The sequence below is a fragment of the Medicago truncatula genome, chromosome 3 (assembly GCF_003473485.1).
Source record: "Medicago truncatula cultivar Jemalong A17 chromosome 3, MtrunA17r5.0-ANR, whole genome shotgun sequence".
Classification (NCBI taxonomy): Eukaryota; Viridiplantae; Streptophyta; class Magnoliopsida; order Fabales; family Fabaceae; genus Medicago; species Medicago truncatula.
This window is the reverse complement of record NC_053044.1, coordinates 7,623,609-7,651,270: the sequence shown is the minus strand read 5'-3', so window position 1 is coordinate 7,651,270 and position 27,662 is coordinate 7,623,609. Positions and strand designations below refer to the sequence as shown.

The 27,662-nt window shown below is 33.9% G+C and overlaps 2 protein-coding genes across 2 annotated transcripts; both read left to right on the top strand.

The window, feature by feature from the left end:
• Nucleotides 1-6,633: 6,633 nt before the first annotated feature.
• On the top strand, nt 6,634-18,483 carry LOC120579669 (putative disease resistance RPP13-like protein 1). The gene is made up of 3 exons (XM_039832321.1): nt 6,634-6,815; nt 6,915-6,973; nt 14,955-18,483. Exon 3 carries the CDS (start codon nt 14,984-14,986, stop codon nt 18,371-18,373), a length of 3,390 nt encoding a protein of 1,129 aa, XP_039688255.1. The 5' UTR covers nt 6,634-6,815; nt 6,915-6,973; nt 14,955-14,983; the 3' UTR covers nt 18,374-18,483.
• On the top strand, nt 18,398-21,867 carry LOC112420890 (protein MAINTENANCE OF MERISTEMS-like). The gene is made up of 5 exons (XM_039832322.1): nt 18,398-18,503; nt 18,585-18,977; nt 19,604-20,042; nt 20,451-21,182; nt 21,282-21,867. Exons 3-5 carry the CDS (start codon nt 19,638-19,640, stop codon nt 21,558-21,560), a joined length of 1,416 nt encoding a protein of 471 aa, XP_039688256.1. The 5' UTR covers nt 18,398-18,503; nt 18,585-18,977; nt 19,604-19,637; the 3' UTR covers nt 21,561-21,867.
• Nucleotides 21,868-27,662: the final 5,795 nt, after the last annotated feature.

Here is a 27,662-nt window from a genome sequence, read left to right as displayed (position 1 = left end):
CATCGTGTGTTCATTATTTACTGTTTCTTTGATTTTTGAACAGGTTTGCTGTTCTAACATACTTTGGGAAACTTGCCATGTATACTGTCACATTCCACTTAAATCTTTTATTGTTCTCTAATTGTGTTGTTGTAATCATCTATATTCAGTAATATAAATCTTGTTTCAGTTTTAATCAGTCTCTATGTTACACAAATACTTGAACTACATGCTGCTACATTTTATGTGCTTGTGTAACAAAATGGTCTTCACAGAAATTATATACAAGCAAGAGCTTAAATTTTCTTTAATATTATTTAATTTAATTGCTTCTAACCCAATCTTGCATGCAGCAGATCCATGCAGGGTGCTACATTTTTATTGTTCTTGCTGCAATAAGGAGATAGCAAGGCATGCACGTTTGCAGCAAAGAAAATTTCGGTCTTTGTTTATTTAATCCAAAGCTGATTTGGATTCAACGCAGAGCCTCATGATCTTGACGCGGACAAGGGAAGAGGCTGACACTGTGAATTTCATCTATTACAATGGTTTGTATTCAAGCACTATAATAGAACATATTGACTTACTTTCGTAAAGGTCTTATGAAACTATGTTTCAAAGTTTTCTGCAACAAATCTACAAGCACAATTCCTCCTTGCTATTCTCATGGCTATGTGTTTGTCTTTTTTAGTTTATTTAACATTAATTATCTGCTTTTCTTTTTGTGTCTGCCCAGAAAACATGAGACTTGAGGATGTCATTTGGGCTTTTATTGTGATTTTCATTTTATTTCCATTTTAAATGTTAAGAAGTGATAAAAAAAATTGATTGATATGTCACTTTGTTGTCAAATGGAATTTCGGTGAATTCAATGGCATCCAACTCGAGAAATTAGTTTGAGTAATTTTGACAATGTCACTTTGTTCACTGCTATACAAATTCTCAGGTGGCTCCATCTTTTGTTCATAGAACCTGTACCAACACATCTTTCGTTCATGAGAAAAGGATGAGAAGCCATGAGAAGAAGGGCAGGTTCTAAAGATATCCCATGAAGATAAAGTAGGAAGAGGAAGAGGTAAAGGTGTATTTAGTGGTGGCTGAGGTAGAGGAAGGGGAATACAGCCCATCAACAAAGCTCTCTTTGAGTGTTTCAAATGTCACAAGTTAGGGCACTATCAATATGAGTGTCCAGATTGGGAGAGAAGGGCCAATTATGCTGAATTGGAATGGGAAGAAGATGAGGAGATTTTGTATGATTTTCTCCACCTTAAATTGGAGTGAGATGTTGCAGCAGGCATACATTCCATATGTTATTGATATTGAACAGTGACAAGTGTATGTTGACCTCTTTTTTTCACGTGACCACCATGCAGTTCTTGCTATGCATGAAGCACAAGAGTCTGTATATTTTTATGTTAATTCGTCATACACACTTTTTTGTTGTGACTTGTGTCTGTCTGCAAAATACGAGTCATGAGAAGAGTTTATAAAGAGGAGGCACTCCTCACCGTACAAGCCGGTTTTGTACGGATGAGTTAGGCCTCGATATTCGTTACAGCCAACGCATCTATATGCAACAATTCTTGCCTCCCTCCCTGAAATGGTATAAATAGTTTGATTTTGGCAGATTCCATTGTGGTTTTGTTGTTTAGGCCTTAGTTTCTGTTTTCCCGGTTTCTCTTTTATTTTCCACTGTTCCAGAATAGGACAATTTGGTGTTTTCTAATTGTCTTCACATCATGATTCAATTAAATTCCTTCTGGACATACCTGTGATTTAAAAGTATTTCATTACATTCTTTATTTCAAAATTCTATTCATTGTATCTATTTATAAGAAAAGTGTTTTTATCTGTGAGATTCTTTTTCTCTTGGATAATCTAATAAAATAATTTGTCATGGACATTCATGCTTATCGTTCATTAGTAAATTAGTTTAGAAGCATGCTTTTTTTAAATGTCCGGAGAACCTTCAAAAAAGACACATAAATTGGTGAATTAGTTTATACAACTATTTTTAAATGTCTTCTGAAGACAATGATGTTTTTCAGGACTTGAAAAGAGATCTGGAGAAGACCATCTTTTGCACAACATTACTAAAGTCAGATATCTGCATTTCTCTTATGCTTCCATGTGTAACAGTCAACAGATCCATTCTGCGAAGCACTGTACCAATTTCCTCAAATGGGAAAATATGGAGACATCTACTGCTACTGGGAATGGACATCTGGATCAGAAATATGTTAATGATCGTGTGCTTTGTGTGATGATGTGAGGACTCAGGCATCCTCTTCAACCTCTGATTCCTTGCTCAGAAGTTTCACTTTATTTTCAGTCTCTTTTCAATTTACTGTATGTTTGTTCCTTCGTAGTTCATACACCAGAAGTTGACCTGTCAATTTAGTGAAATTCAATAAAACACTACTTTCATTGCAGTACGTACTGCAGATTGGATTCAAAACGGTTGCTCACTATTTGTAATCTTCAATTAAAATTCATTACTTTTTCTCACTTTGTGAATAGGTCTATCTATCTGCATCACCAAGTATATGTATCTCTATTGAGAAATTGTGCTTTTTATTGGAAAATAATTTTCTGGTAACACGTTCATTTTTGTCCTTTTTGAAAAGTATTGTCAAAATTGAATACTGATGTTATGGAATATTGAGAGCCAAATTTAAATCAAGGTGGTTGATGAATCATTGGGTTGATAAAGTAAGCCAGAGTTTTGTTTCCTTGACCGTCCTGAAGAAAGAAGGAAATGTTGAAGCAGATTTAGTCTGTAACGGTTCATGGCGGTTTAAAGGCATTGAGTTTTTCTGCTATGGACTTGTTCTGTTTTAACATTTAATTGTTCTATGTAAAAGAACCTTTGTACATGAATGCTTGGATTTATTTGTGTGTTGCAAATTACTTGTTTCTTTTATTACCTTCAAGCTATAAAAAGACACACACTCGGACACGTGACGTGACACCAACACTAAACACAGACACAAACCGCATGTTGGTGTGTTAGGACACCAACACGTGTCAGGCACCAATCAATCATTTAATCTGAATTGCTAGGCCTAGTCCTAGTTAGCCTTCAAGTCTAGTTCCGGTACTACAGTAGCCTTGCTACTGCCATGAAGCACAAACAAGATCTGGTTTGTGGTCCCTCGCTCCTTTGAATTGGTCAAGTATGAATTTCTTTCTTGACCATTACATCAAAATTTGATGATCAACTATTTTCTTATTCTCTTTGTACTCTTCTTTAATGCAGTTACTTTTGTTGGATACATGATAACATTCTGCACTTGCATAGCTCTCTCTATTGACATTGCCACAAACAGTCACAGTGTTTGCCTCAGAAATTTGATGTTTTCATATTTGTACTGCTCATAGTTGATTTAGTTTCGAAGTGTGATTTATGAACTTTCAAAAGAGACACAATTCATAGAAGTATTTCTCAAAGAGGATGTGTTTTGAAGATGACGATGTTTTCAAGGAATTGAAAGCTTTGTACACACTCTTTGCAACGCATTACCATCAGCAAATGAAATCCGAGGAATACACTCAAATCCAACATCTACATTTTTTTATGCTTTATTTTATTTTATTTTAGAGAAATTTTGCATTCTTTTTGTCTATTACTATTTACACTTACTGTAATATCAGTTCTGCTTATATGTCAGATCAAAACAATGAGTTTAGGACTGTAGTTTGATGAACTAGGCAGTTTGGTGTTATGAATTGTAGTATTTAAATATAAGTTGTGCGTTGTAAACTCTGATCTTTCATTGATAATACAAAGGAACTGCAGCTGCTCTGCAGTCGGAGACGTAGACAATATTGGCCGAACTTCTTTACCAAACATCATGTCTTCATTATTTGCGTTGATTGTTTCTTTAATCTTGATTTTTGAACCGGTTTGCTGTTCTAACATATTTATTGGTAACAGACCATGTTTACATTGGAAGGGAAGCCAATTTAAACTGTCACATGTCTTTTAAATTAAAACCAGTTTCCATCAGATGTCTTCTTGGCAATAGTACTTGGTGATTTTCTTCACATTCTAAATCCTATTGAGTATTAAAAGGTTATGATTTCAAAATAGTTGTATTAAAAGCTCTTCTGTAATGCACTATGGAATCATGAATATGTTTTACTTTGAATAATGCAGCTATATAAAGAGGGGAATGAAAATATAGTAGGATAGAAATTTTTTGACACCCACTCAATGTTTGATGTATGGTGAAAAATCAATTTCAATATGTACTCGTCTAACTGAAATATCATTATTAATTTATTCATGCATATTTTTAGACTAAGTGATAATTTCACATCTCTTCTTTTGATGTGACATAATAATAAGGACTAATAATAATGCAATCAATGGGGGAAGTAAGGAAGTCTTACAGGCAGTTGTTTATAGTCAATGGACTATACATGTGTGGCAGATGCAATTACTTGTTTATTGTCATGGGGCCCTTGATAACGAGTCTACATAACTATTTCCTCTGTTTTAAAATGAGTGTTATTTTAACAAAAAAATGGAAAAAAAATCAGTAGTTACGTAAATTTGAAAAATTGCCCAGATTTCCTCGACAGTTACTTCGGTAGTTAACTGTCGATCACCCCATAACTCGGCAGTAAAGTGCCGAGGTTCCCATGATAGGTCATTCACGTAAACTGACGTTCAAAACTACAAAAACAACAAAAAATAAACCGAATAAAATGTACAATACCTGTTTTTTACGTCAAAAGTGTGTTGATACCTCCTATTGTTGATGCTTCAATGATTTTGAATCAAGATTTGGTGAAGAAATTATTGGATTTGGGGGTTTAGATGGAAGAGGAAAGAAAAGTGAAGGTAAATCGACATAAACAGAATAAGCAGCGGAATAAAATTTCGATTTACTTTCCTTGGATCATTACGAATTGGAACTTGAACCAGTGATTCGATTGTTACCTTAGAACGTAGAATCTGAAGACGATCGGTGGAATCTACGAACTGGAATCTCGATCACAGCCAAGCAAACAGCAGAGCCTCTATCGAGTCCACACGAACAGTGCTCCTCCAAAACTTCGGTGCTAGCCAAGAAGACGGAAGTTAGAGAACTAGGGTTTCTGCAAGGAAAACGTAACCGCAAACTATTGCACTAGGTTTCTTTTTATAGAACTCCTTATGTGCTTTGCAAGTCAAACTCGTTTTTGACTTCACTAAGCCCAATACGAGTTTAGCAAATAATGCTAAATCATCAGCATTATTTACTAAGCGCACCCTTTATATAAGTCGTACTTATACATATCTCTTTTGACTGCTCTTTGTGTGTGACCCTTTAGGTTCTAGTCACGTTGGCAATGATATTAAATCTAATATTTAATATCATAAACAATGAGCGGTATCTAGCAACACATCATTGCTACCCAAGTGACAAGAATGTCAAGTGATCTGACGAAACCTTTCATGATAATACATATGTGTATAATTACTCCTTTGTCTCAATATCTTCATTGATCCCAAGGCATAGATAGTGTCACCCTTGTATAGATCAATGTTCATTTATCTTGATTCCGAAATATACTATTTAACGAATAAGTCCAATATCTTATATTGACTTAGTTCGGCATGGCCATGCATATTTATAGTCATATTTCATCAAGAGGCCTAAAGATATATCTCCTGTTTATGAGGAGGAACAAATCCCATCTAGGACACTCATGCCCCTCAGCATGATTCATCAAGTACCCATCAACCAACGTTATTGTTATCCTTTTACAGTCAACGTTAGAATGGCAACAAAGCACTTGAATCCACATCTAGAGATCATAGTGGTTTCAGGTCTAAGAGCGATATACATTATTATCATTGTGAGAATATCTTATGACAATTTCATAACTTACTATGTAGTATTCTCACAGTGGGTCAATCCAATACAAATATTACTCCTAATATTTATATCTATGTATAGACTTGATATCTCATATCTATGACCCATGAGATGCGGTCATCAGTCTACATACATAATAGTCTCGACGCTTTATTATTATCCTTTATTCATATTAAAGCTTTGACTACGGATATATATATTTAAGAATAGCGTTCTATAAGATAATGTAATCTCATGATTAAGTCGCACTTAATATATTATTACACGAACTATCTATTCTAAGGACTTTATTAACATTATCTAAATATAATAAAGAGTGCCATATATTATTCAATAATAAAGGTCATGATACATAAGATAGGTTTAACATAAACTATTGGCCTCTAGGGCTTACACCAACAAAAAGTGATGATGAAATAGTGTGTAGGGGGGAGCAGGTGGCTGTTTCATCTGATGAAACATTTCCTCGACAGTTAACTGCAACCAATTTTGAATTCCTCGGCGGTTGCCTACCGATGTGTATTTTTGTATTTTACATGTGTTTCTCAGCCTAACAAAATATGTATACAACAATTTTCTTGACATAAACACCAAAACAATAAAGAGAAAGTAAAATCATAATATAAATATAAAAAAAAAAAAAGTTATCACAAAAATTTTTAAAAAATAGTTGAACAAATATCATTTCTCTTTCCTGGGCAAGTGATAGGAAGTTGTAGTCCATTTATGTGGTGTGTATACATCTTCTCAGTTGATAACAAAAGGTACATCATCTCATTTATTTTCTTACCAACCAAACTTTATCATTACTATCTCGTTGTTGTGCTTCCTCTAAGTCTATCCATATTATATATGCTCAGTCAGTTGATACCTTGATTTTCTTCTTCTTAATTTCATCATTGATATCTTGGATTGCTTCCTCTAAGTCTTTCTTTGCCAGATCTTTCAAGTTCTACTCACTTTCAAGTAATTTTTCTTTTAAGTCTTAATAAACACATTTTTTACTCTTAATTTACGTTGTTACTCAAATTTCATATTTCACATTTTTTTTTATTTCCTTGGCAGATCTCAGTTTGGTGGTTTTTTTTACAAAGATCTTAGTTTGTTTGTTCTCACACTTTCAGGTAATCTCTTCCTTTGTTAACAACACTTAATCTTTCAAATTATGTTACATGATCCGTTATAGTTATAGGCCCCGTTTGGATTGGCTTATTTTGAGCTTAAGTGGGTAAATAAATAAAAATAGCTTATCATAGTTTCATAAGCTGTTTATGCCATATTTTAATAAGCCTAAATTTTCAGCTTACCCTCCGGCTTAACAAGGAGCTTATGAATTTATGTAACCTCCTTCGATTCTCTCTGGATCCACTTTTTCAAAACATATATTTTAATTTTATTTTTTTGTTTTTAGAAAAAAAAAACATATATTTTAATTATAATGTTAGTTATCTTTGGTTGTGCATGAGTAACAAAATTGCTATATACTTATCTTACTAAAGTAACACACGTAACTAAGATTTTTTTTAAGGAAGATTTTATTATTTTTTTGTTACGTAACAAAATGAAATTGAATAAAAAAACAAACTTAACTTGTCTTTTTTTGATAACAAACTATACATTAATATCTATATATATGGTAAGTTTACAATCATAATTTCTCAAGTTTATATTTATATTATTGTACTTTTTTTTTTTTTTCCTTTCGCACCGGTTTCCGACCCACCAAAGGTGGGCGACTAATCCTACTCATGCGTAGAGGCATGCGCACTGGCCAAGTGTTGTTCCCCCTGGGAATCGAACCCGGTATTCCCCGGGTACGTCCTTGGAAGGAGCTCATTGTTACTAGAGCCCAAACAACTTGATTTTTTGTACTTTTTTTTAAAAGAAAGCTTATCATATATTATTATACTTGTGTATGATGATGTTTAGACTATTTATTTACACCTCAAATGTTAATTTTGTCTTATATGAATATTGATTTTTTTTAAAGACGAATATTGATTATACTATATATATAATTATAATTAATATATTATAATATTGTTTTTTACATCTTGATTAATTTTATCAAAAAAAATCTTGACAATTGTGGTTCGATTCTTTGATTTTTTTGTTGAATTAAAAATATTTAAAATTTCGATAATTGTTTATGTAATGTCACATCCAAACACTTCAATTTATGTAAGTACTTTTTAGTGTACATATCCAAACATAAATAGCTTATCAAGTATAAGAGCTTATGATGTAAGCTCTAATGTTATAAGCCCTAATGCTATAAACATCTATATAAGCTGTTTATCCAAACAGAGCCATAGACTTATAGTTATAGTTATATTTATATTTTTTATATTTTTCATTTTTTTTAAGTAGCATAGTGACTAGAGCTCAGACATTTTTAAATATAGAGAAATGGAGTGTTTAAAGTTTAAACTCCGATTCATGTCTATATTATACAATATTCTTACCAATCGAGTTAAACTCACGTGGATTATTTATATTTAACCGTCCAACAACTAAGCTAAGTTGACATGAATTATTTATATTTAAGTTAATTATATATGATAATGTTATTTTTCTGGGGTTACTTATGATAATGAGTTTTCCTAAGGGAAAAAAACTTTTTTGAGTGTAAAAAAAACAATTTTGTTGTTTAAAAAAAATCATTTGCTAAAAACAAACATGGTAATTGAAAAAGTACCGTGTAACAATTTTTTTTTGACAAAATAAAAGATACTCATTTTTTTTATCAACTCTTACATATTCTCAATCATTTTTTTTTTATATATTTTTATCAACTCTTACATATTCTCAATCATTTTTTTTTTTGACAAAATAAAAGATACTCATTCATTCAAATTGAAAGAGTACCGTGTAACAATTTTTTTTTTTGAAAGAGTACATATAATACAAATTTGCTAAAAACAAAAGGGATGAATATGTGAATTTTTTTTTTCTTCAGATTTTTAAAAATTTCGTAACAAAATAAATTTTTTTATTTTGAAAATGATTTTATAAAATATCTGGAATTATTTTTTCTTCATATTCTATAAAAAATATGATTTTTGTTTTATATATTTTTGGAATAAAAAAAAATTAGGTGTTAATCATTCACCGTAGGCTGCAATAAACCTACATGATCCAACGGTTCCTATTTGAAAAATAGTCAAACAGTTAAAATGTAACGGATAGGAGCAAAAGAGGTAACAATAAAAGACATAAGGGACCAAATTGAGACACTTTATAGTTAGAGGACCAAATAAAATCCGAAAATAAGTTAACGGATCAAAGCATGTATTAAGCCCATACTAATTTGATAAAGTTTTTTTTTTTTTTTTTAGAGAAAATTTGATAAAGTTAATTGTAGGTAAAATTATTATTTTCTTTATTCCTTTTTTTTTAAGAGGCTAACATTGAATATATTACAAAAAAAAAATGTTTTACCTAGCACAAGGTGTGCCAAGGAAAACATGAAAAGTATGAACAATATTTACAAACGGGGAAAAGAAAAAACAACAAAAAACAAACAAAAGAAATATCTGCTAGCCATAACCCAGCATTGCGAGAGGATTAAGCCACCAAACATGATAATTGAGAGATAAATGAACAAATTTCATCTTCAACCACGAGAAGGAAAGTAACTTTATTTTGTCCCTCAAACGCAAAATCGAGCATTTCTTTACCTTTGAAAATCATGTTATTTCTTTCTTTCCACAATTCCCACACAGTAGCAAACCAAATGACATTCAAAAGTGATTGCCGCATTTGAGGTCCCCCACCACCAAAGTTGAACCGAGTAAAATGCTCTGATGGCAAGAACGGTGCGACCGTAGAAAGGCCAATGCATCGGAGAATAAGATTTCAAACGGACCCAAAACACGAGCAATGTAAAAATAAATAATTGACGGTTTCTAGAGAGCTCTTTATTCCATTTAATGTTTTTTGTAAAGTAGTCGGTGACTAAAAATTCATTTTTTTTAAGGTGAATCAGTAGGATTGCTGAGATTTTAACCTTGACCCTGCATATATTATCCAATATTTCTATCAAAGTTAAGTTTACAAGAACTAATCTTTCTTAATTTTTTTAATATGTTGATTTTAAACACTAACTATTTATTTTTGGGTTAATAGGTCTTTACACCCCTATAATATAGGTCACTTATGATTTTTCCCCCTGTAATTTTATTTTTTAGATTCGATCCTTGTAAATTTTTTTTATTTTGGAAAATACCCCTAGACCAGGTGACTGTGCATTTTTGGTGATGTGGCATGCTGCGTCACCTTTTTTGGATGACGTGGCGCGCTGACTGTATAATTATTTTTATTTTTTATGGGGTACATGTGGCATTTATGATTTTTTTTTTTAAAAACGAAAAAATATTATAAAAAAGTGATATAAATTCTAGAAAAATAAAAATACTAATAAAAATGATTAAAAAACGAAAATAATTATGGAAAAATTAATAAAAATCTGGTAAATGAAAAATAATGAAAAAATCTAGAAAATTTAGTAAAAAAAAATCTGGTAAAATGATAAAAATATAGAAAATTTAATAAAATGAAATCTGGAAAAAATTTTAAAATGAAAAAAATTAATATATTCCAAAAAATTCATATTTCCATATTATTTTCTATAGAGGAAAAATTTAAAAATTCTGGAAAAATAAAAAAAATTCATATTTTTTTTTTCGAGTTTAAGAAGTTTTATTTTATAAAAAATAAAAAATTCAGTAACTTAAAATATTTTGAAATTTATGAATATAATAAGAATAGAATTAAAAATGAAAGTTCAGATTTTTCTTTCGAAATCAAAAAGTTTGTTTTTTTTTTTATTTTTTATACAGAAAATCAAAATATTGGAAAGTATATTCATAAATAAAAAAACATAACATTAGATCATGAAGAATAGAATTAAAGGCTTGTTATTCAACAGTATAACATGACTTATATACCGGTGTCAATCAATATCCATTATCTCCTGTTATTCATCTAGATTATATTTTCGAATAAAATAAAATTCTACGGATTAATTTTCAAAATCAAAATAATTATATAATAATATATTTTCGATTTTTTTTAAATAATTTTAACTTAATTCAGATTTTTTTTATTTTTTTTTTGAAAATTTTGATATATATTAATTTTTTTCCATATTAATTTCATATTTTTCTATAATTATTTTCGTTTTTTTAATCATTTTTATTAATATTTTTATTTTTCCAGAATTTATTTCAATTTTTATACTTTTTTTTTCGTTTTTTAAAAAAAAAAAATAATAATAATAAATGTCACGTGTACCCCATAAAAAATAAATATACAGTCAGTGCGCCACGTCATCCGAAAAAGGTGAGGGAGCATGTCATATCAGCAAAAATGCACAGTCAGCTGGCCTAGGGGGGTTTTCCAAAACAAAAAAAATTTACAAGAACCGAATCAATTTTTTTTTTTTATAGAAAGCAAAACCAAAAGTGACTTATATTACAGGGGATAAAGGTCTATTAACTCTTTATTTTTTATATTTGGTCTTGTATAAAATTTTTGCTAGTTTCGTCGTAGAATTTAATGGGAGTTCTAACACACAGTCCAACACATATCTACAATTTAAATCTACTTCTACGTTTTTTTAGGCAAATCCACTTCAACTTTAAATTAAATTAAATTGTTTAAAGTTTAGATAACAATTTGAGGAATGGATATGTTAACCGCGGTAATCTCAACAAGTGATCAAATTAAAGAAAGTTTTCGCCTAACGCATCTGGAGCAACAAAAGTGATTCCTAGCCAATGAAAGAGATGATACTAGACGCTGCAAAAAGTAGTGCAACCAAGAAACAAATAACATGCAGACTCCTCAGAATCATACCCTCCGACACATCCAATGTCGTCGTTTTGAAGCACACGACTCCGTTGAAGGTTATCTTTCGTCGGTAGCCGGTTACAGAGTAATCTCCAAGCAAAAATTGATACCTTTAACGGGGCATTCTTAAGCCAAACGTCCTCTACCAAACCCCTTGTTGTAGGTTCAGCTGCTATTGTGAGAAAAATATAAGTTCCCTTAACGGAATAACCATTAACGGGATCAAGAAGCCACCTCCACCTGTCAGGTAAATGGTCCTGCAAAATAATGTCATGTAACAGGACAGAACACTCCCTAACACACTCCTCCTCTCAAGCGAAAAGGCGCCTCCTCCACCCCCAGGCACCCCCTCCATCTTCCCAACCCGCCTCGCCATATCCTCTACTGACACCCATCTATCTACTGCTAGATCAAAGAGGCGAGGAAATCTCACCCGTAATGGAACACTGCCCACCTAGTCAATGGTGGAGCCAGAATATTTAGATCGTGGGGGCATATAAGATATGATTTCTCTCAATGAGTATTTTCAAAATATTATCTTTTTCTATAATTTTTGCTAATAGATGATTATAAGTATTAAAGATAAAAATTGTGTATTGACATATGTGAAACATGCAACTAAGTCATTTTAGGACGGAGGAAGTAATAAAGTTTGCATTAAAAATTGAAAGGCTTACACAACAAGTTGGTTTAAAGTTTTTTTGTACCACTTACGCTCTTTAAGTTACTTAATTGTAACAAGTTGGTCCTTAAATTAAGTATTTTTGATACAACTTAGATCCTTTAAGTTATTTAATTGTAAATTTTAAGCGTTGAAAAACTTAAATTTCTAAGATCTAAAATCTCTCAAATTCTTACGGTTAAATAACTTAAAAGATTAAGTGATACAGAAAAAAAAACTTAACAGACCAACTTGTTACAGTTAAATAACTTAAAGGACCTAAAAAGTACGAAAAAAACGTAAATGATCAACTTATTACAATTAAATAACTTAAAGAATTTATGATTTGAAAAAATAAATTATTACAAATAATCACAAAATATATACTATGATCAATTGATCAATTGATCAATAAATAATAAATGAGATATTAAGTAATTGGAATAGCCTTTTTAAAAAAATAGTAATTGGAATAGATTCCTCTAAAAAAAAGTATTTGGACTAGTTTTAAAGTGATACAGTGAGTTTTTTTTTCTTTCTTTAACATTCAAATAATGAGGGCAGTTACTAAAAAAAGGAGGGCAGTTAGTTGCACAACACAATACCACTATATACTTAAATGAAAATTTTGTGCAGCACATGCCCACAGAGTGCTTGCTGTGGCTCCGCCCCTGCACCTAGTTATCCGTCCAAAAGTAAGTGGTATCTCCTCCACCCACCACACGACGAACATTATTATCAAACCAACTTCCATCCCCCAACCCTACACCGCCGCGAATGCGTGAAAGCATCTGCCACCATAAAGAATAATCACGCCCCTCCTCCTTCAGAATCCCCCCTTCCTCCTCGTACCTAGCCTTCAAGACTCGATACCACAACCCCTCTTTGTCAACCAACATCCTCCAACTCCACTTCCCTAGTAAAGCTAAATTAAATTCATGCAACTTCCTCACGCCTAAACCTCCATCCTCCTTAGGTAAACAAACCGAGTCCCAGTCAACCCAAGCAATTTTCCAAAAATCCTCACCACCCTCCAAGAGATTTTAGAATTATAATTGTGCACACGAAAGCTGGCAGTTATAATTTTAAAATCCAGTAACGGACGCGCGCGGAAACCGAACGATACCTTTAAATTGATTTTCTACTAAAAATTACTATTTTCAAGTAAGAATTAATTATTTTTTCAAAAATAGGACTTTGAAGTTGTAATTCATACCACACGAAAGCGGTCAAGTACAAGATTCGACTTCTGGCACCGCATCTGTTAGAGTTAGCGGTATCTTTAAGTTAACTATTTCCCGCGAAGAAAATTATCTTATTTTAATTATAAAAGTATTGTTTTGTGAGTATCAACGGTCGACGAGAACTACATTTTGGTCTCTTGTTATCATTATTAAATTAAATTTAATACTTTATTTTTACGCACAAAACTAAATTGTTTTGAATTAGCCTTAGATAAACAAAGAAACAAAAGAAATCGATACTTGTGAGTTGGTCTTTGTGAATTCGACAACCTTTTGAACTAAAACGGATATAGCCGTACAAACCTTTTGTTTATAAAATCAATACCAACAAAATTTGTTATTAATTACACTTTAGAAAACAAATTACCAGCAAATTGACAATACTAAGCTTCTACTTTAAACTATTAACCCTTGTACTCTTTTAGACTTTAGAAAACAAATTACCAACAAATTTACAATACTAACATTCTAATTTGTTATTAAATTACACTTTAAAAAAATCAACTCTTACATATTCTCATTCATTCTAAACTTGGTGCGAAAATAAATATATTTTTTTATATAAAAAAAATCAACTTTATTCTGTTTAGTGACAAATTGTCTTTAGTCAACTTAATATTATCTTTGGTATGTAACTTTTTTTTTTAATGAAGGGTGTAACATTATTATTTTCACGTTATTTTCTGTAAATATGTCTTTAAAGAGCATCATTAAAAGATACAATTGATACATGGAATTAATCAATTATTATTGAAGTATAATTTTTTTTATTAGATAAAAGATTGTTTCAACCATAAATGAACACATGGAGTACTCCCGAAAGCTCTTCTTTAATTAATGCTCGTTATCTATTTTAGTCTAATCACTTGGTTGGACATTGTGTTTATTGGATACAATGAACCAAGTGCACAAAATATATTAGAAAAATTCAAAAAACTAATTAAATGTCCTGAATTAATAATTTTGGCATAAAGTTCGATTGGACTGTGTTTATGCAAGAATTATTGTGTATAAGCAAACAGAGAAATCGCTCATACTCTAATAAAAAATTTGATTTCTAAAAACAACAATGATAAAGAAATATAAAAGTCACAAATGATTTAGTTACAGTAACAAGCGATCTTTATTCGTTGCTTGCAAGGAAGATAGTATATGCAAATATAGTTGTTATTATAACTGCATAATGTGTCATTAATTGAACAATCCATTATTTTGAATTTATTAGAACTCTACACTTTGTGTAAAATGTATGTTTTAAGTGTTTGACATTGAAATTCCAACTTTGTATAGAAAGATAGTTCTTGTTCTATTTTGCTTAACAGAAGATAACATATTATCGTTTTGCAGTGAACCTCTCAGGATTTGACTACAATATCATGGCAGAGCTGATTGCTGGAGCATTTCTTTCGTCATTCTTTCAAGTCACTCTTGATAGGATTGCCTCAAGAGATTTCAAAGACCTCTTCAATAAAAAGTTGATTAACAAACTTGAAATCACACTGAATTCTATCAATCAATTGTTGGATGATGCAGAGACAAAGAAGTACCAGAACCAAAATGTTAAGAATTGGCTCGATCGTCTTAAACACGAGCTGTATGAAGTAGATCAGTTGTTAGATGAGTTTGATACACATGTACAACGAAAGAGCAAGGTTCAACACTTCATTTCAGCTTTCACTAATCGATTTGAATCTAGGATCAAGGATTTGCTAGACAATCTAAACACTCTTGCAGAGCAAAAGGATGTGTTAAGATTGTCAGAAAGAAGTTATGAAAGTGCAGTTAGCCTGCAATCCTCAAAAAGATCTCCAACTGCATCTTTGGTGGATGAATCTTGCATATATGGTAGAGAAGGTGACAAAGAAGAAATAATCAACTATTTGCTGACAAACAAGGACAATAGCAAGCAAGTATCAACAATCAGCATAGTGGGTTTGGGTGGGATGGGGAAGACCACCCTTGCTCAACTTGTCTACAATGACCGCAGGATACAAGAGACGTTTGAACTTAAAGCTTGGGTCTATGTATCTGAGTATTTTGATGTTATTGGACTTACCAAAGCAATTCTTAGGAAATTTGGTTCTGCTGAAAATAGTGAAGATTTGGATCTACTCCAACGGCAACTACAAGAAAAATTAACAGGCAAGAACTATCTACTTGTTGTGGATGATGTCTGGAAACTGAATGAGGAAAGTTGGGAGACGTTACTACTTCCTTTTAACTATGGATCTTCTGGAAGTAAGATTATTCTGACAACACGCGACAAAAAAGTAGCACTAATTGTGAAATCAACTGAGTTAGTTGATCTGGAACAATTGAAGAACAAAGATTGTTGGAGTTTATTTAAGAGGCTTGCTTTTCACGGCAGGAATGTAAGTGAATACCCAAAACTTGAATCAATGGGCAAAAATATTGTAGATAAGTGTAGAGGGTTGCCTTTAGCTGTGAAAACAATGGGGAACCTCTTGCGTAAAAAATTCACTCAACATGAATGGGAAAAGATACTAGAGGCTGACATGTGGCGGTTAACTGATGATGAAAGTAACATTAACTCGGCATTAAGATTGAGTTACCATAACCTCCCTTCCAATCTGAAGCGCTGTTTTGCCTACTGCTCTATATTTCCCAAGGGTTTTAAGTTTGACAGGGATGAATTGATCAAGCTTTGGATGGCAGAAGGTTTGCTGAAATGTTGCGGAAGAGACAAAAGTGAAGAAGAGCTGGGTATTGAATTCTTGGATGATCTAGAGTCCATTTCATTTTTCCAACAATCACTAAATTATCTTGGGGATAAGAGATTATTCATGCATGATCTTGTCAATGATTTGGCAAAATCAGAGTCCCATGAGGTTTGCTTACAAATTGAGGTTGATAGTGTGCAAAATATATCTGAAAGAACACGACATGTTTGCTGCTATCTTGATTTGAAAGATGGTGCGGGAATATTGAATCACATTTCTAAGATCAAGGGATTACGCAGCTTGTTGGTATTAACACGAGGCTATGGTAAAGAATGCATGATAAGCAACAATTTGCAACATGATCTATTTTCTAAACTAAAATATTTGCGGATGTTGTCATTCCGTGATTGTGGTGAACTCAGAGAGCTATCAGGTGAGATTGGAAATCTAAAGCTTTTGCGATATCTAAACCTGACTCAATCATTAATTGAAAGGTTGCCTGACTCAATTTGTAAGCTGTACAAATTAGAGACACTGATATTGGAACATTGTTATAAGTTGACTATACTCCCTTCAAAATTTTACAAACTTGTGAGTTTACGCCATCTTAATCTTAAAGGCTGTAATATAAAGAAAATGCCAAAGCAGATAGGGAGTCTAAACCATCTTCAAACACTGAGTAAATTTGTTGTGGGAGAGGAGAATGGGTCTAATATTCAGGAGTTGGGTAATCTCAATCGTCTTCAAGGGAAACTTTGTATTTCAGGATTGGAACATGTCATCAATCCCGAAGATGCGGCAAGAGCAAATTTGAAAGATAAGAAACATGTAGAAGAATTAGACATGAATTATAGCGACAATTTCATTGGAAGAGAAGTGGATGTCTTGGATGCTCTTCAACCAAATAACAACTTGAAGAGGCTCACTATTGAAGGCTACAATGGCAGCAACTTTCCAAATTGGATAACAGGTTGTCATTTACCCAACTTAGTATCTCTTCAACTGTTAAGCTGTGGATTATGTTCCCATTTTCCACCACTTGGGCAGCTTCCTTCTCTCAAGAATCTTTCTATTTCATATTGTGATGGAATAAAGATCATTGGTGAAGAGATTCATGGCAGCAATTTAACGCATGTTCCGTTCTTGTCCCTTGAAGTTTTGAAATTTGAGAAGTTGAACAATTGGGAGGAATGGTTGTGTCCTGAAGGGTTTCCTTTGCTTAAAGAGCTTACTATAAGAAAGTGTCCCAAATTAGAAAGGGCCACTCTGCCTCAACACCTTCCTTTTTTACAAAAACTGAATATTACTGATTGCAACAAGATGGAGGCATCAATTCCCAAGAGTGATAATATGATAGAGTTAGATATAAGGAGATGTGATAGAATTTTGGTAAATGAATTGTCGACCAGCTTGAAAAGGTTATTCCTTTGTGATAATCAGTACACCGAGTTCTCCCCGCACCAAAATTTAATCAATTTTCCCTTTCTTGAAGAGTTGCAATTGGATTTTACTGGCTTTGTGGAATGTCCCTCTTTGGATCTACATTGCTATAATTCTCTTTGGAGACTATCAATAAAAGGATGGCACTCCTCCTCCTTGCCTTTGGAACTACACTTGTTCACCAAACTTCATTATCTGTATCTGGACGATTGTCCAGAGCTGGAATCGTTTCCAATGGGTGGTTTGCCTTCCAACTTGAGGGACCTTGGAATATACAATTGCCCAAGACTGATTGGTTCGAGAGAGGAGTGGAGTTTGTTCCAACTCAATTCTCTGTATCAATTTGAAGTTAGTGATGAGTTTGAAAACGTGGAGTCGTTCCCAGAGGAGAATCTGCTGCCACCAACTCTTCAATCTCTTTGTCTGTATAATTGTTCAAAGCTAAGAATAATGAACAAAAAGGGTTTTCTCCACCTCAAATCTCTCGAACGACTATATATTTACAAATGTCCTAGTCTTGAGAGTTTGCCAGAGAAGGAGGATCTACCCAACTCCCTTGCTTATTTGAAGATTGAAGATTGTGGAATACATAGAATCATTTCTACAAAAAAAAAAAAAATACATAGAATCATTTTTAAATTATGACGCTTTTTTGACTTGCTAGGCAAACTTTAATGAAAATATTTTTTGTAGCTCTACAACTGAGAGATATCAAATAACCTCATGTATCAACTATGCATCAGGTTTATGTGGAATCTTAAACTCAACAAGAAACGTAAGAAATTGTTTTGCACTACTTTATATAATTCAATTTAAAAATATTGGTCACTAACCATATATATTTTTTATGTCAAAGGGTGAATGCTTGTCATTGGACAAACAAATTGAGTATTTCACCTCAACTGTGACAAATGATCTTTCAAGAAACTTTCGAAGCAAGGCAAAATTGAGTCATTACTTATCTAAATCTATAGAGAATTGCTGTTCCCACATATAGTATGGCTGTGCCACACGAGTAAAATACCAAAATGCCCTTCGGCAGTTTGCTACCGAAGTTTTTAGGAAACCGGCGGCAGTTAACTGCCGAGGAAATCCTCGGTAGTTAACTGCCGAGGAAATCTGAACTTAAACAGATCGCAGAACCAGAACCTCCCATTTCCAAAAAACCTTCAAAATTCTCAATTTCTCTTCCATTTCCTACCAAATCCATTTCACGAATTGCAAGCAAATCAAGTGCACATTATCACAAGTAAGTTGTGTCAATCATTTTAATGTTAATGTTAATTTGTTTAGGTTGATTTATTTAGAAAAATTAGAGTAGTTTGCATGTGGTTAGGGTTGATTTCAAAATTGAGAATTTGATGATTGCATGTGTAGTTTAGAAATTGATAATTGAATGTAGTTGTTGCCTATGTTGTTTAAATCATAATGTGGGTTTGAATGGTGGCAAATGAACACAAATTGAATATGTTTTATACTTTGCACACCAAGTGTTTTGATAAAATGTCTCAATGACAATTTTATTGATTATTTAGTTAGTTTAGTTATGGAAATAATAGAAATGATATTAATTATAGTTTGGTTAAGTGTATTTTGATTTTTTTAGTTAGTTTAGGTTATGAGAATTATGATGGACACAAATGATTTAGTTGTATAGAAATGATTAAGTGTATGTTAATTATTGAATGATGTTTAGGTTATTATGAAAATGATGAACATAAACTTTACTGTAATGATGATTATATTAAATGATTTTAGGTTATCGAAATAATGTTCATTGTTGTACTTTTAATGAGTTTGATTTTGTTTATGTTTAGTCTAGGTTTAATGTGTTTGATTAGGTTATTGAAATGATGTTAATTTTATTTTTTGTAGATATGACCGATCAGGACCCATTGATCCATCGAAGATGATTGGTGGTAGGCGTGCCATGACTCAGAGCCACCGCAGGGAGAGGCAGGGCGGCCACATCCCAAAGAGGGGTAGAGGTCGGAGGGGAGATGGCTCAGGAAGCTCTCAGGCTACACAGCCTGAGGAGTCACAGGTTGTTGACCCGTCACAGCCTGTTGACCAGACTGGGGTGGAGTACCTGAACTATCAAGATCAGGTACAACATGATGTGACGGATGGTGGATATGACCAGGATCATATACCACAACAGCAGGATGTAGGAGACGAGGATGACATTGCAGCAGCTGCTGCACCGGAGGTGTTACCTGTGGACCCTCCATTTCCTGGTGGACCGGCTGACTTGTCATTGCTCCACTCTTATGCCGATCATGTGGCGTTGCCACTCTGGTATAATTCAAATAATGTAAGTGTATTTATTTTAAATGTTTTTTCTTTATGTTAAAATATTTTCTTTAATTTAAATGTGTGTTTGTTTAATTATTATATCCAGTTTTATATGTGTTTTTTTTAATTATATTTTGTATGTTTAATTGTTATATCCACTTTTATATGTGTTTTTTTTTTTAATTATTTTTCTTTATGTTTAATTATTTTCTTTAAATGTGTGTTTGTTTTAATTATTATATCCACCTCTATATGTGTTTTTTTTAATTCTTTTTCTTTATGTTTAATTATTTTCTTTAAATGTGTGTTTGTTTTAATTATTATATACACTGTTATATGTTTATTTTTTTAATTCTATTTTTTATGTTTAATTGTTTTGTTTATATGTGTTTTTGTTTAAACTATATTTATTTTTCTATTATTTCAGGTTCGTAAGACCCGCGTGCTTAAACCGATTAATCATGGGGCCAAGATTCTCACTCTCGGACGCCCTAACGCGAATGAGAATTGGTTTTGGGATGCGCTTCAGCAGAGCGGGCTACATGATTTGGTTTACTTGGGGTACTCCACCGTGCCTCATGCCCTGATGCTGACTTTATGCGAGAGGTGGCATCCGGAGACCAGCACCTTCCACATGCCGATGGGGGAGATGACTGTGACATTGGATGATGTCGCATGTCTGACGCATCTTCCTATTGAGGGGCGGATGTTGGCTCATGGGAAGAAGATGCCCAAGCATGAGGGAGCGGCACTGCTGATGACGTATCTGGGTGTGTCCCAGAATGAGGCTGAGAAGATCTGCAACCAGGAGTACGGAGGGTACATTAGCTACCCGAGGCTGAGGGACTTCTATACCTCGTACCTTGGTAGGGCCAACGTATTGGCGGGTACGGAGGATCCTGAGGAGCTTGAGGAGCTGGCGAGGGTCAGGACATACTGCGTCTGGTGTTACCTTCTGTACTTGGTCGGATGCTTGTTGTTTGGTGATAGAAGCAACAAGCGCATCGAGCTGATATATTTGACGACCATGGCGAACGGCTACGCAGGGATGCGTAATTATTCCTGGGGAGCTATGACCCTCGCCTACCTATACGGCGAGTTGGCGGATGCATGTAGGCCTGGACACAGAGCGCTTGGGGGGAGCGTGACACTGCTCACTGTAAGAAAACTTAAATTTTATATTTATGTTAACTTTATTTTTTTGTTATATTTTTCCGTGCGTAATAATTTATAAATGTTATTTGTTTGCTTTGTGCAGGCATGGTTTTTGGCGCATTTTCCAGGGTTTTTTAGTGTTGATCTCAACACTGACTACCTGGAAAACTATCCGGTTGCAGCGAGGTGGAAGCTCCAGAAGGGTCATGGGGAGGGGATCACGTATCGGTCACTGCTCGATCGTATACAGTTAGATGATGTATGCTGGAGGCCGTACGAGGAGCACAGAGAGATCCAGGATTTCGAGGAGGTTTTCTGGTATTCTGGATGGATTTTGTGTGGCGTTCGTAGGTGTACCGTCACTTGCCCAAGAGGGTTTTGAGGCAGTACGGATACGTGCAGGCCATCCCCAGACATCCGACTGATGTTAGGGACCTCCCACCGCCTTCCATTGTGCAGATGTTCGTCGACTTCGGCACTCACACGCTTAAGGCGGACGCTCGGGGTGAGCAGGCAGGAGAGGATACATGGCGGGTGGCGGATGGCTATGTCCTGTGGTACAGTAGGGTGTCTCACCCTCAGATCTTGCCACCTATTCCAGGAGATCTTCCGAGGCCTGCAAATGAAGAGCAGATCATTGTAGAGCAGTGGCAGCGGTATGAGGCGAGAAGCTCGCCTGACACCTATGACATGGTTAGTGGCGCTGTTGCCTACGCTGATGCGTAGTTAGGCCAGGAGGAGGTCATGAGCATGACCCCTCAGCAGTGGTTTGAGGCCATGACCCATATGAGGGAGCAGATCGCGCCGATTTTGACCAGGAGGAGAGCCCAGAGGCCGAGGAGGAGGCACCATCAGGAGGATCAGGACCAGTAGTACTATTTTCCTTTTTTAGGACTTATTTTTTAGTTTTAGTCTTTTGATGAGTTATGTATATTTGTATATTTCTACTTTGATGACATTATTTTTAATTTCATGGGCTTTTTTTACTTTGTTTAATGTGCAAATATAGGTTGCTTTAATGTGCAAATATAGGTGGCTTTAAGAACATAAAACATAAAAATAAGTTGAGAGTAGGAAAAATAGGGATGAGAAACAATTATTTTGTTTCAAATAGTAGAACTTAAGAGAAAAATATAAATTAAATAGATCTAATTTATAGTAAACATGAAAGCTGATGACAATGGCTGGAAATAGTATCTAAAAATGATAGGTGCTGCACAAAGGACAACTCTTTCCATAGTTTCAGATCAAGAATTGGCGAAGATTTGAGAGAAGTTGAGAATATAATATAAGTGTCCCGTTGATTTGCTCGCAATTCGTGAAAGAAGAATTGGCGAAGATTTGAGAGAACTTGAGAAGATGTTCAGTTTTCCTCGGCAGTTAACTACCGAGGTTTTCTTCGACAGTTTTCTTCGGCAGTTAACTGCCAAAATGTTGAAAAATACGGCTGCAGTTAACTGCCGAGGAAAACCTCGGTAGTTAACTGCCGATGATCTTCTGCACTACAAATTCTGGCAGAATCTCCTCTCATCCATTATTCATCTTATCTTCCAAATAATTTCTTCAAATGTCTCTCAAATTCTCTCTAAAAAACACAACCAAATCCAACCAACTTTATTCAACAGAATCACAAGTAAGTAATTATAATGCTATTAACTTACATTTTAGTTGTTATAAATGTTATTATTTTTTAGTTTTTGAGTACATTTATTATTTTTTAGTAGATTTACATGTTATAATTAAATTTTAGGGTATATGTTAGTTGATTAATGTTGTTAAAATATTTGCATGATGTTTATGTTATATGATTAATTTTTTTATTTTAGTAAGAGTATATGATTTATAATTTTAGGGTTATTTTTATGAATTTTAGGGTATAATGTGCACATCAAGTGTTCGATGAAATGTTTGAATGAGTTTTTGATTGATTGTTTTTAGTTTCTTATTGTGTAGATTTAAAACAATGGTCGGGTGGATCGACGTTCATGCGCAATTCAACGGCGGAGAACCTCAGAGGTTGAAGGTTCGGTGCCTTGGTGTAACGTTAAGAGGTCTCAAGGATAAACTGACTGAATTCAACCAAGGAGTCAACCCCAGAGACACAAGGATGGTGGAACACATTTGGTATAAACGTCCAACACTCGACGAGGGGAGAGTATCATTCAGTTGGGTGGAATTAACGAACGACGAAAATGTGACGACCATGTTTTGGGAGCACAGCATGTTCCAGTGGATCGATATGCGGGTGAAGTTGCTTAGATCAACTGAAGATATCATCAAAAGTTTGATTCCGCCAGAAGATCGTCATTAGTTAGGGTAAGGTGCATTCCAACTACAACAATTGTCTTCCTTTGAATGAGATCAATTCAAACCTGCCAAACAACAGGACTCTAGCATTTCGCTCGGCATTCATGTTTTTCCTTTGAAAAGATTAAAATCTTGTTAGGGTGGTTTAGATGAAGGTATTAAGTGTCAAGGAATGAACCTCATTTCGTTGGCACTTCAATACCAGCGTCTAAAGCACGCCTAACAAAAATTTATTCTTTTCAAAGGAAAACATGAATGCCGGGTGAAATGCTTGAGTCCTGTTGTTTTGCAGGTTTGAATTTATCCCATTCAAAGGTAACACAATTGTTGTGGTTGGAATGCACATTCCAACTGCAACAATTGTCTTACCCTGGATGGGGCAATTCAAACTTGCCAATCGGCAAGACTCCAGTATTCGATGAACATCTTGAACAATGGTATTGAAGTGTCAAGGAATGCACCTCATCCTGTTGACACTTGAATACCAAGGTTCAAGATGCTAATCGTATACTGGTGTCTTGCTGCTTGGCAAGTTTGAATTTGCCTCATTCAATGGTAAGATGATTGTTGCAGTTGGAAGGTAAATTTCGGAATGTAATGTAATATGTAATACAATGTAATGTAATAACATATATTTTGTTTTGAATGGAACAATAATTATCTTATTTTGTTTTCAAATTTATTTATTCCAAATGCAATTTTATTCTAAGTACCATAATGTCAAACAAAATGTGCGCGACACAAAAATAAAACATAAAAAAATCCAAAACAATTAGGCATTAAAAGCCATTACATTCATTCTTCCTCGTCACACAAATCAATTGGCTTGTCCGCTACAGTCCCTGCGGTACTTTGTTTTGGTTGAGGACCGAAATAGCATGTCCTCCCGCTCCTCCTCAACCTCGAGTGATTGTACACTGGCACCTTCGAACCCTTCTTTTTTTCGGAACCATCGCAAACAATTCCATGCCACGTCATAGCTGATTTTTCTTTTTTCGTCTCATCATCGTGAACGTTACCCTCATTCTGATTCTGAGACATATCTACATTAAAAAAAATATGCCGATCAATTCAACCTATACTAACCTAAACTATCCTAACAATTCTAACCTAAACTATCCTAACATATCATAAAATCAACAAATCAATATAATCGAACCTATATAATCGAAATTTAACAAAAAATAACATACAATTCGACCACAAAGCAACAATGCAATAGGATTAAAAAAACTTACTTGTTTTTGTGATTAAAATTGGCTTCTAATGGCTTCAAATGACTCAAAATCGCACCTTGAAAAATTAAAAACGCAACAATGGAGTTTTGGAAACTCCTATGAAGTTCTGTTCTTATAACATTCGCCTCGGTAGTTAACTACCGAAGTTTTTCTCGGCACTTAACTGCCGCCGATTTCCTAAAAACTTCGGCAGTTAACTACCGCCGGTTCCTAAAAACCTCGGTAGCAAACTGCCGAGGGGCATTTTGGTATTTTACTCGTGTGGCACAGCCAAACTATATGTGGGAACAGCAATTCTCAAATCTATATTCCTTTTATCCATTGGTTCCAATGATTACATGCTCAATTATGAAGTATCTTCTTGAGCAACTTGTTTCGAATATAAAGATAAACTTATGTTTGATGACTTATCATTATGAAGAAGGAAAGTTTTAACATATACTACTAGTACACAATTTTTTTTTTGGCTTAAATATAAAGATTATCACTTTTATATCCCTCAAACATTTTCCCTTATTAATCTCTAGTCTATATTATTAAGGAAAATGCTAAATATCAAGAATGATTTTATAAGAAATATCCAAGAATGACATGGCACAATAATCACCTTTAGATTTCAGTCTCATTTATTAATTTTTCATAAAAAAAATAGGCTTAATTGCACTTTTGGACCCCTATCTTTTTAAAAGTTGCGGTTATGGCCCACTAACTAATTTAAATACAAAACAGCCCCCTATGTTTTGATTCTTTGGCAGTTTTGGACCCCCAGTCCATTAGTGAGGTGCCACGTGGCCCCTAAATAATACACGTGGCACCTCACTAATGGACTGGGGGTCCAAAACTGCCAAAGAATCAAAACATAAGGGGCTGTTTTGTATTTAAATTAGTTAGGGGGTCATAACCGCAACTTTTAAAAAGATAGAGGTCCAAAAGTGCAATTAAGCCAAAAAAATACATAACATCCACCACCCAATGATTTCCGGCCAAGCTGAGATTTTATTGGCTAACATAAATTTCAAGACTATTTCTTGATAAAATCTAAGGGTGATTATTCTGCCATGTCATTCTTGAAATTTTCTTGATAAAATCTTTCTTGATATATAGCATTGCTCTATTATTAATCTCCATTTTTTGTTTGAAAGATTCTAACTGCAAAACTCACACACTTTAAGTGTTGAAAAATGGATAATTAAATGTTCGAATTTGTGTCGCAACATATCAAATATCCATATAGATGAAATAATGTTACATATATAAAATACCAACTAAAATTAAAGAGAACAACACTTGATGTTTAAGTTTGGCTTCTATACTATTTATAGATAATTTATGATCTTAGTGGACGAAAATTTGTGATCATTGGCATTGGATTAATCGGGTGTATCCCATATTTTATTAATAATACATCACGTTCAAAAGATTGCAATGAAGATGTGAATCAAAAGCTTAAGCCTTTTTCAACCAAACTCCCATCGAAGCTTCAAGAGTTGAAGACTCAACTTTCAGGTTCATTGTTCACTATTTTGGACAGTTTCAAAATGTTCAAGAAAATAAAAGATTCCCCTAAAAAATTTGGTGAGTTAATAATTGATTTTTTTTTGTTATGAAATATGAGATCCATGAAAAAGTAGAGAGAAAACTTATAACTCTTGTGTATTGATAATAACAGAATTATTACAAATGAATTTTTTTTGAAGGAAGAATTATTACAAATGATAAAGTGAAGTAAAAGAGTACATCAAAACCTATAATAGAAATCCACTAACTACTACCTAACATAACACTCCTAATGATTAGTTAACTATATCTTCAATATTTTTCAAAAGAAAATAAAATTGTCAAATGGTTTTTATTTATCGTTATTGTTTAATTTATTGTGAGAGTATGTGTCTCGATTGGTTGTCCCTAATCTAATCGTCTCGAGTGATTTTTAATTTTTAGATTTCCAGCATCGGTGTTTAATTCTTTGTATCAATTCCACTAGGTCAACGATTTTGTTATCCTGGCTTTGTGTTATTTCAAGATCCGATTTTGTGCTATTTTCCTTTTTCCAATTTCCCCTAGTAAGTCACCGATAGCAATCGTGTCTTGGTTTAAAACCAGATCTGATCTCCTTTAGGATCTTTTGGATTTGGTTTTAATTATGATTGTGTCTGAGATCATAAGGGATTTCATACGGTTGGTGTTTATGCTTTCTTTCACGTTTCCAAAACAAGCCACGCCTAAAGGAAGAGTTTTTATCTGGTTATATCTTGGCCTTTATGATTTGCAATTCATCATATTAATGATGAAGATTGTAGCTTTATTGGTTCAGATCTTGCTGTTTCCTATCTATGTCCTCAAGGAATTGCATAAAAGAATCAGGTGGATGCGCCTTTGCAACAAGAATTGGTGATAGAGAGGGAGGCAGGGGAAAGCATTCGCCTTGTGTTCAAGTATGAGAAATTGGGAAAGTTCTGCTTTGTGTGCGGAGCAATAGGTCATACAGAAAATTTCTGGAATGACAAGTTTGAATCCAGTTCATCTAATAGTGAAAAGAAATGGGGTGCGTATCTCAGAGCTGATAACAATTCTGTTGGTGGTAGTAGCAAAGAAACAAACAAGTGGATCGCCGGTGGCCAGAGCAAAAATTCCGGGGGGCGTCAGGAAGAAGGCAGGGCCATTAATGACACTCAAAGTCATTTATTGTCGGTCAAAGGTAACGGAACCTCAAATCACAAGATGTACGGGCGCATTAAGGTAGGCATTAATACAGAAACAAGAGCTTTAACATCCTTTAAATATATGGAATGTCAACGGTCGGATGGTGCGGGTTTAGTAAGATGGTGGACGGAGATAGACCCTACTGAAATAATGGCAAATGAGGACACTAGAGAAGAAGCCAGGAATGGTACAAAGGTTTTTGCTCCGAATCTTACGAAATCGGACAGAGTTAATAA